General features: G+C 35.4%; 1 protein-coding gene across 2 annotated transcripts; it reads right to left on the reverse strand.

Annotated features, from left to right (window-relative positions):
* Positions 1–108: 108 nt before the first annotated feature.
* On the reverse strand, positions 109–8,583 carry irf3 (interferon regulatory factor 3). Of its 2 annotated transcripts, none has more exons than XM_082151539.1 (11): positions 8,407–8,583; positions 7,845–8,063; positions 6,493–6,670; positions 6,373–6,398; positions 6,190–6,232; positions 6,003–6,062; positions 4,731–4,976; positions 4,534–4,633; positions 4,162–4,427; positions 3,909–4,030; positions 109–2,666 (listed from the first exon to the last, which is right to left on the reverse strand). In XM_082151539.1, exons 2-11 carry the CDS (start codon positions 8,007–8,009, stop codon positions 2,553–2,555), a joined length of 1,320 nt encoding a protein of 439 aa, XP_082007665.1. In that variant the 5' UTR covers positions 8,010–8,063; positions 8,407–8,583; the 3' UTR covers positions 109–2,552. The 2 variants fall into 2 exon arrangements, with proteins under 2 accessions (XP_082007665.1, XP_082007664.1); XM_082151538.1 differs by having other exon boundaries at positions 4,731–4,997.
* Positions 8,584–10,243: the final 1,660 nt, after the last annotated feature.

The raw sequence follows: 10,243 nt of genomic DNA on the forward strand, positions 1-10,243 counted from the left end.
ATGATTCACTCACAAATCTGATACCATGGCTTATCGATCAAATATTTTAGAACAGAGTATAACTAGAAAAATGTATATTCATTATAGAAATGTATTGTAATCATGATCACAACTTGTAATAATTGCTTTAATGAAATCATTGTTACATGATATTAGCTAACTGCACTATTTATATTATCTTAGAAATGTACATTTTTGACATATGGACATTACTTTAATACAGTCAACACTAGTAAAGATCACTCTAAATTGAAATGTAGAAGCATGCATCTTTCTGTAAAGCTACTTTGAAACTATATGTATTGTGAAAAGTGCTACAAATAAATGTGAATTGAATTTAAATTAAATGTTTTAAACTTTTCCATGACTTTTTGAGATTTTTTTAATTTGCATGCTTTTTCCATGCCTGGAAAACACGTAAAATTCCCTGATATTTCCAGGTTTTACATGACTGGAAAGTGAAACCATGAGACTGAGTGCAAACTAGTTCATATTAGTTGAAAAAGCAAAAGAAACAGGGCACATCAGTGGAACAATGAAGTACTGGAGCCCACAAAATGAACACAGTTCAGATTCAGTTCAGATTCAGTTCAGTCAGAGATATAACAAAAATCTAAATCAGACCATAAAAAGATTTGAGGACACAATGTGAAAAGACATGATTATTCAATCTGACACTATTGTATTATGAGAAATGTAGTCGGGTAAAACCAGACTGAAAGGCACATTAGACTTTTAATGATAGTACAAAACTTGTTATTTGAAATCCCTCCATTTAAAATATGACTCCCTTTGTAAACTTCTTTATGTATTTTTATCTACTGAATCAATGATTATTGTCTTGTACCATTACTGAAAATTTGTTCGGCAAAATTAGTCCACACACCTTTAATAAATACAATTAACCATGGAGTCGCCACTAAGTAAACAGTTTAAAGTGCCCTATTATGCTTTTTCTAATATAAGCTTTCATGCAGTGTGTAATATAGCTGTTTGTGAATGTAAAATTTCTGCAACGTTTCAAAGATCAAAGTGCACCACAAATAAAGTTATTGGGCCCTATCTTGCACCCAGCGCAAGTGACTTTGTACACCGACGCATGTATCATTCCTATTTTGCACCCGCGCACAGCGGGCTTTTCCCTCCACAGAAGCACGTCTGTAAGTTAGGAAATACACTTGCGCTCCCGGGGGCGGTTCAGCGCAAAGAGGAGGCGTGTTTCCGGCGCAAACGTTCCTTCATGCTATTTTGCAGGTTTAGAAAACAATTGCGCCACTAACCAGGAAAAAATAGTTTAAAGTCAGTGGCGCGTTGCGCATGTTATTCATATGCTATTTTAAGGGCGCATGCTTGGCCATAATCAATGTAGCGTGTGCACAACGCGCACTTTGATTCTCTCATCTACACAGAAGCAGCAGTTTTCATTTTTGCAAATCATACATTATTACGATAGATAGATAGATAGATAGATAGATAGATAGATAGATAGATAGATAGATAGATAGATAGATAGATAGATAGATAGATAGATAGATAGATAGATAGACAATTTATTATAAAAGCATACATCTAGCTTACACATTTACCCAAATTATCATACGCCTGTTTAACCGAAGTTAACTTGGGTGGTTTCTCTCTTTTACGGCCGTGACGAGAGCGTTGCTCTCCTCGGCTGTGAACCGCTCCTGGCGTGCGTCTGGCAAATCCGCCGTTACAATAGCAATCCGCTATGGAAAAAGCGCGTCTGCTCTTAAAGGGAATGTGAGATGACGCTCTGATTGGTTTATTTCACGTTACGCCCAAACCACACCTATGAATAATGAAGCTACTTCAGACCAACCCATTTTAGATTTGCGCCTGGCGCAAGAGTCATTTATCCCGCCGGTATAATAGCAACAGCGCCCGAGACCCGCCCACAAAGTTACTTGCGCATTGCGCTTGACACTTGCGTTTCAGATCGTTAAAATAGGGCCCATTGTCTCCTAAAAGAAAGAACTGCAGAAATGTGTTTCAGTCTCACTTCCTGTTACAAACCTTTGTAACAATGAGAATCTATGGTCTTCATTGGCTGAACAAGTTGTACTTTGCCCCGCCCTCAAACACTGTAGTTGTAGGTGAGACTGGAAGAGTTTGGTTCATGTTGTCGACATGTCGAGAAGACGCTGAGAATCCACGTTGCATGCATTTCAAAAGGACGAAGACTCGCGCTGGAATTGACCCGGAAAAAAACAACGCCAACAACTGGGACGTCTGACCAATCAGAGCAGAGTAGGCTCTCGGAAAGGAGGGGTTTAGAGAGACTGAATCTTCGAACTAACCGTTTCAGACTCTCTGAGAAATGAGGTGATGTGAAAAGTATATTATTAGAAAACGAAAGTGTTTTTTGACCTTGGATTGTACCTTTGACCTTATAATTTGACTTTATTGTAGGAGACTCCAAAACCACATTAGAAGCCTTTAAAATAGCATAATGGGGCACTTTAAGAAGTCATTTCAATTCATGCCAAATAAGTATAGAGTCAAGCCTTTTCACTTGGTCAGAGGCGATCTTTCTAACACAACTCCATCATTTGTTCCAGAGAGAGTTGTAGCTCCACTGACTGCAGTGAAGACGCCCCATGTGCAACAGCCAACGTCTTCAAATCCTCCAGTGAAGTCAGAATAACCTAACCAAACCAGAGAATGGGAAAGAATCTGGGAAATTAGTCATGATACAAATTTTTTTTAATGTTTTTTTTTTATATACTCTGACAAAAATCACTACTGGTGCCTCTAAGAAATTGTGAATACAAATGAAGCAGTAAGCCACAAGAGGCATTACATTACAGTCAGTGACTCAACAGGTATAGAAGCAGAATGCTTCACTGCAACATATGGCTTTGAGTGGATAGTCACATGTGACTGTGGCCATAACTGCAATATGATGAAAGATACCAATGTTCAATAAACAGTTGAATTTCTCAACCCTGTAAAGCCTGACTTATGGAATAATAGTTTATTATAGTTATTACAAGCCGTTTATTGAACCTTTAGACAATTTTTTTTTTTTAAAGCATACATGTTTTTTGTTGAGTATCATATTTGATATATCAAGGCTTTTGTTTCTCATTTAGTATGATAGTATGAAAAGAACTGATATGAATGTAAATGTGTGCCTTGAAATGTAAGTCACTTTGGATAAAAGCATCTGCCAAATGCATTAATGTAAATGTAAAAATGTAAATGATATAGTGAGAATATGGAGCTCAGACTATATCAGATGTCACTCTGTATCTCTCAATAATATGTTTTAGTTAGATGATTTTTAAATGCTTAGGTTTTATGATCTAATCTAGGTTTTAATTGTGGAAGAAACATAATGTTAATGTAATATAATATGTTAATAATGTAACAATTACATAATGATACAATGAGGATTGACGGATGTACAAATAAACGTTCCTCAAAAGCCTGATGCATCATATTTGATACATTTTAACATGATTTTTCAACAACAAAAAAAGAAAAGATGTATGGATAATCAAGTAAACCTAAGTTACTTCAGTCCAGTAAGTGTCCATCTTGAAATATTACTAACAATATAAAAGTTATTCTTACATTTATGTGATAAAAATCATAAATAGACACAATAGTAAAAAGACACATGAACCACGACCTGAAGGTGAAAATTTTTTAAATGATACTAAAAGGACTTTTACTTGCTAAAAAAAAATATATAAACTAAAAAAACAAGTATAAACTATCAATCAGACGGCAGAAGGCATGTGTGCAACAGATTTTTTTTTTTTTTTTATCATGTTGATAGTTTGCGTACCAAATATGGTACAGTATGTTTTATAGGGTTAATATTAAAAATTGAAATATTACAAATATTTTATATATATATATATAATTTGCCCAATCCTGACCTCTATCATGATGAGTTTCTTCTCCCACGGTCTCATTTTGGGGTCCGGCCACTTCTCTCCCAGAAAGAAGTAAAGAGTATAAGAGGGAGATTCACCGCTTTTCCCCATAAACTCCATCAAACCTAATGAAATGGCATTAACAGACATCCAGCACATTATCCAAGGGATATAGAAGAATCACCAAAATATCTGCAACCACCAAAGATCAACCATACCTGAACAAATACATAAAATAAACATTAATATAATTCACCTGAAATATAATTTCTGAAGAGGAAGATGCCTTGAGGACTGTTTTTGGAGAGCTCTCTGGCTGTTGGGCTTTTTTCATGTTTGCACAAACCCCAGTAGATCCTGCTGTTTCCCCAGCGGTGGCCATAAACCACAGCATCCGATCTCCTGATCTCCAGACCGCCCAGATTCTCCAGAATATCATTCGTAAGCTTGGCCTGGTTCTGATCCAGGATATCATCTGGAGGAGGAAGCCTCACCACTGGTAGATCAGCACTGGACTCATCCCTATGGGAGGAAAGGGTGGACTGTTAAGTATTCATCTATTATATTCAAACATTCAGTGGTGCTAAAACTGAAAGTTGATCAGTAAATTAAGTACAAAAAAACCAACATGTTTCCCTGATACATCAGTCTGAATCCAGCATCATTCTCCACCAGCTGTTCTAACACCATCTTCCCTTTGTAATACACCTTAATCCGAAAAAATGTCTCTGTGAAGGAAATTAATGAATGGAAGAAAAGCTGTGTGAGTAATTAAACACCAGTAATTGATGTGAAGAATATGTCATGGTCTTAGGTTCTACCTACCCAGTTTTGGTTCAGGAATGGCACCCTGATCCCCTTCAGCATGTGGTGGACACGCCGCCGGCTGCTGATATTCTGGAGAATGAGGATTCACAGCCGTTGGTGAAATCTGCCCCAAACCACCAACAGCACCCCCAGCTGAAGAGAAGGCTCCAGGAGTGTCCACTGTTTGATGATGGGCCATCCCAGTAAACTGGGTTTCTGAACAATGATTCACTTGGAAGAGTTGTTGTTCCCTGTATGACTGATCTGGATTCCAAATTTCATGGACTGAAACAAAAACGATAAGTGAAATTCACAATGCACTGTCCTTTACATCATTATTTAACTAAAAGCAATAATCCATGTACATTGTAAATCAAGTGGCCAAAAGTGGTGTCCGGAGGGGATTAAACCATCTAAATATGAAGAAAATATTCTATTTTATTATTATTATTATTATTTTTAAATATGAGTGAAGAACCACACACTAATAATGGTTAGGGTCTTTATCTGACAAAATTATTTGGCATAAAAGCCAAACTACAGCTACAGGTTTTATTTCACTATGCAAATATGAAAATGCATAGAACACAGAAAGTGCGCAGGAAAAAGCAGACACTGTCTACTCGACAACACAATCAGTTATTAATATTTTGTTGGTTCTCTCTTGTTTTTACATGTTTCTTTGTATGACAGCCAGGCCAAAAATTATGCCTGGATAATTTGACGTGTCATTGCGTTATCACGATAAAACAACATGCTTACAAATTCTTCAATTAATTTTTGGTAGCACTTTATTTTACAGTCCTGTTCCCCATGTACATACTATGTACTTATTATAGTTATTACAATAGCTGGGTAATAACTAGGTACTAACCCTGAACCTATCAGTAAACCTAACCTTAGTTACCTCATATTACACAGTATTTTATACACGTAAGTGGACATACTGTAAAATAAAGAAGTGCAACTGAATTTGTAATAATATTTGAATAAAGCATGTCAATTTCTCTTGAAATTGGACATCACTTTTGGCCACTACTGTGTGTGTGTGTGTGTGTGTGTGTGTGTGTGTGTGTGTGTGTGTGTGTGTGTGTGTGTGTGTGTGTGTGTGTGTGTGTGTGTGTGTGTGTGTGTGTGTGTGTGTGTAATAAAACACTTTTTTTTATATCATAATATAACAATAGCATACATTATGCATATAAAGATTCAAATAATGGTAAAATCATAGAGTTAATCCATATCATATTTTGCTTTGTACTACAGCCTCCTATAATACACTTTTCAATCTACCTTGGGGGGGACTTTCTTGAAGGTTTAGTCCAGTTAAACGTCTGTCTAAACCTTGGTTTGCTAAGAAAGAAAAGATCAGAGTAGACAAAGGAGATAAAAGTAAAACATAATGTCATCACGATTAAAGGCCTACCTCAGCATTATATAACAAATGCATGACTGGGTATAATAAAAAAAAACTGCTTACTAGAGAACACGTTTTCCTCCTCCAAATATAGTTCTGGAGAAAACTAAAAAACAGAAAACAAATTTTCCAAGTCAGTGTGTGTACTGTATGTCTTATCCGATGCCACAGGGTTGTCTATTTGAATGTGCTTTTTCTAAAACCCAACCTGACAAGCACAGAATAACTGATTAAACAGAAACTCACATCAGTCTCTTGAGACCCTTCCGATCCTGAAGGCGGGAAGGATAGAAAACAGAAAAGGTTCATAACAATTCAGTGAACAATCTTCTTAATGACATCAACCACACATGTATTGTTTCTTACCTGCAGAAAGACTATCAGATGGAAACTGATACACTTTATGCGGATCAGCAGTGTCATTCTTGTTGTCCAGTACCATCTTGAAGCCTTTGGCACGAAGAGCGCTTCGGAAGTTTCTCTTCCAAACGGAGGGATCTCCATTCATCCTGCCGTCTCCAGAAGCGCTGGTCTGAGCCCATGCCTGACGGGACCAAAATACAGATATTAGAGGAAAAGTACTCCTACATTATTATAGTGTCCTCTTGTGAAAAAGAAATGTGCTTAACTGTATTAAATGTGCACTTGTAGTGTACTTCAAATCTAAGTGTGCTTAAAGAGAGTATGCATTAGAGCTGCACGATTCTGGATAAATTGACAATCACGATTTCTTTTAAATAAGGATCAAGATTCGCCCATGATTCTGAATAGATAATTAAACAAAATAACATCAAATTTACTAGAGGCTCTGCAGCAGACTATATTTAAAAAATTCATTTTGAATTATTTTATTTTTTTATCGGTTTGAATGAAGGATTCATTGACTCACTCATGAAGACTTTACTTGTTTCGTTACTGGATGAATCAGTGATTTTGAACAAATCTCTTGAATGAATAATTCAGTGACAAATACATTTTTTAACAGTCACTGCAAGTTGGTTTCAAAAGGTGATTTGCTCTATTTTGATCGCTACCGTAGACATCAGTGTTTATATCCGAACTATAAATGTTTATCCCAGTACTTCTGGGATCACATGAATTATTGTAACACAGAAATAATGATACTGTCTGGTTAAAAAGTTTGTTAAGCTGTTTCATATAGCATGAGAACTGCTCTCTACATGACATAAATAGATGTTTCAGTGGATATGACATTAAAGTATATTTTAGTTTACCATAAATGCTTGTCAGTACAATGAACGTTAGACATATTTCAAAGACAACATAAGTAATTATGAAATTAGCCTACATATAAAGATCTACTTAGATCTAATGCACTATATATACACTAATATATCAATAATATACCAAAAGTGCCATTGCATTGCTATGGTATTATCAAATTAAATTATTTTAAAAGGATGGTTCACCCAAAAATGAAAAGTTTGTCATCATTTAAAACCAGTTGATGGGGGTGGGAAATACTCTGGAAGTGGAAGTCAATGGGGCCCATCAACTGTTTGGTTACTTCTGTGTTTAACAGAAGAAAGAAACTCATACAGGTTTGGAACAACTTGAAGGTGAGTAAATGATGACAGAATTTTCCTTTTAAGTACCTTGGAGTATCATGTTAAAAACATGGCACATTAATATGGTAATCAAAAACTAGTATGAATGATAATGGATCTTTAATAATGACAAATAATGCTTATTTTCACCTTGAATATGAGGACATCATCACTGTTTTTGTCCTGTCTCAAAGCATGCTTCCATGGGATGCTAAACTGCTGAAGTTCTTGATTGGTCCAACACACTCCAGGATAACTTCCACTCTGGATTTTTTTGTACAACCAGGGAACGAAGAGTGGTTTTGTTTGGGTCATGATGATGCAATCAGACTAAACTATACACCACACCAAACCAAACCATCAATGTACCTGCACAAACAGAAGAACATGCTGAAATATCCTTACATTCGTTTACAGACTCTCACAACTCCAGGTCACACTGTTTTATTTCAAAATATATCATAATATGATAAAGCAATACACCCCTAAAATACAGTAAAACCTAAAACACCTTTCTTCTAATGTCAATGTTTGACTGAACTTTACAGTGTAAACATTTTCTTACATATCGGATACCGCCGAGGACATTTTAATTTTAAACATGACATATCTTGGGAAGACATTGTGTATAAGGAAAAATGTGATCTCGGGAGTCAAATAACAAACCATAAGTATAATAACAAAAACACCATGGCTTTTAATCGTCACTTACCGTGTAAGGTTACATCGACAGTGTGTTCTGTGGCCTGTTGTGTTTGTCAGCGAACTATGAGACAGGCTCGCTTGTCAGTTCTGCATTAATACCGGGCTTTATTCAACAGATTGTCCCTTGAGGTCAGGTGTTAAACATTACTCGGGAAATCCATGTCAGTTTCGATTTATCATTTTGACGTCATTGTACACGTCACCCCCTGAGTGTTTTACCCTAGATGGCCACTAGATGGGGAACATTTTATCATTTATTTTGGAGTTGTCCTCATTCAGTTTGTTTTTAGTCAGATTTCTGTTCCTTTATTAAGGCTCATATCATGCCCAGCTTTCAACTGTGCTCTTTTTCTCTTATGAAAAGTCTTATCATAAGGAATACCACTTAATCGGCTAGCTAAATTTAGTATTCATAAATGTAAATTTGGAGGAAACAAGCCTTTGTTTTAAATTTTAAGAGCAGAAATTCAACAATACCTAAACAATATTGGGTTTGAAAAATAAGAAAGCTGCAAAGTGCGTTTCAATCTGTAAACATTTTCACATTTTTGTTTATCTTTTAAGTTTGTCACTGTTTTTGTATAGGCCTATGTCTTTTATGTTTGTTTATTTGGTTTACTCATTGTACCCCACTGACTGTAGTTGTAATTCTTAAAAATCAATAAAAAAATAAAAATAAAAATAAAAATGACCACTAGATGGCGTAGACGACCAATATCTGCAATTTGGTCAGCACAATAGGTTTGAACAACGTGAAAATCAACGACATTTTCAAATATAGTCTATCCTCATGAGACCCATAGACTTTTGTCCTCTGTAGAAAAAATTATTTCAGGAAAAAACCTCTCAGGAAAAATCTGAATATGACTTTCTGTCGATTTCATACATGTCCTCTGTAGATGTAACCAGGACTTTTGGGGAGACACAAGTGAATAGGGAAAGAAAATAATGTTCTTCCTACGAAATATGATATTCTTATGAAACTGTTGCCAAGTTATTACTCCCATTATTACACTTCTTTTTGCATTACATGTTGCCCCAAGAACACATTAATATGCCAATTAGATGCAATGTATAAATCCATTGTATAGAATGGGGATACCCATTTATTGCCATGTTTACATGCATATTGTAAAATAGTATATCAAATCATTGTAATATCTTTCATAACATAGTTGAGAATCATCTTTATACAAAGTTTGCTTTAAAAAATTTTAATTGATTGGTGAACTTTTTTTCTAGTTCTCTTGATGATATTATTCTATTGACTTTAAAAATGTCTGATTAGTACACCTATCAGACATATTTATATTTATTTTACAGGGCATTTTGTTCAGAGCAGCGCTTTCATTCTGTAATCAGCGAGTAATCCTGCCATCTGTCTGATCAAATGCACAAAGATTTGGACACACCCACTCCTATTCCTCATTATTATTAAGAATTATCATCAGAATTGTGAGCAAAAACGTCAACCAATCAAAACTTTTAAATCTGTGATAAAACACCAGCTTTTAATTTATAATTGTATACAAAATCAAGAATGCAAGCACGTCTTTAGATTTTTAGGGTCACGAGAAATATAAATTCAGTGCCAATGTACTTTTCGACTGCATATTTCCCAAGTAATTGTATAAATTGTAGGTCACAACCGTACTTTCTGGTCATACTTTGAAAATATTCCAAAACAATTTGGACCGTTTTTCATAAAAAGCTAGACATTTGAACTTTTCTAGAAAGTTCCAGGCTGGAAATACCCTGCTGTTTTGCGGCCTAAACCGAAGATGAATAGATCATAAAATATAAAGCAACAGAAATAATACACAATAACAGCAAAAAGGGGAAGT

The sequence above is a fragment of the Leuciscus leuciscus genome (genome assembly GCF_965113295.1).
Source record: "Leuciscus leuciscus genome assembly, chromosome: 21".
NCBI lineage: Eukaryota > Metazoa > Chordata > Actinopteri > Cypriniformes > Leuciscidae > Leuciscus > Leuciscus leuciscus.

What these genes read in the sequence shown, in the direction of transcription:
- irf3 (XM_082151538.1), bottom strand. Translation starts at nt 8,009, where the DNA reads ATGACCCAAACAAAACCACTCTTCGTTCCCTGGTTGTACAAAAAAATC. An exon ending in AAGGGTCTCAAGAGACTGAT is followed by an intron (nt 6,233 to 6,372) that starts GTGAGTTTCTGT and finishes TCTGTTTTTTAG; the next exon opens with TTTTCTCCAGAACTATATTT. An exon ending in AGAAACTCATCATGATAGAG is followed by an intron (nt 2,667 to 3,908) that starts GTCAGGATTGGG and finishes TGGTTTGGTTAG; the next exon opens with GTTATTCTGACTTCACTGGA.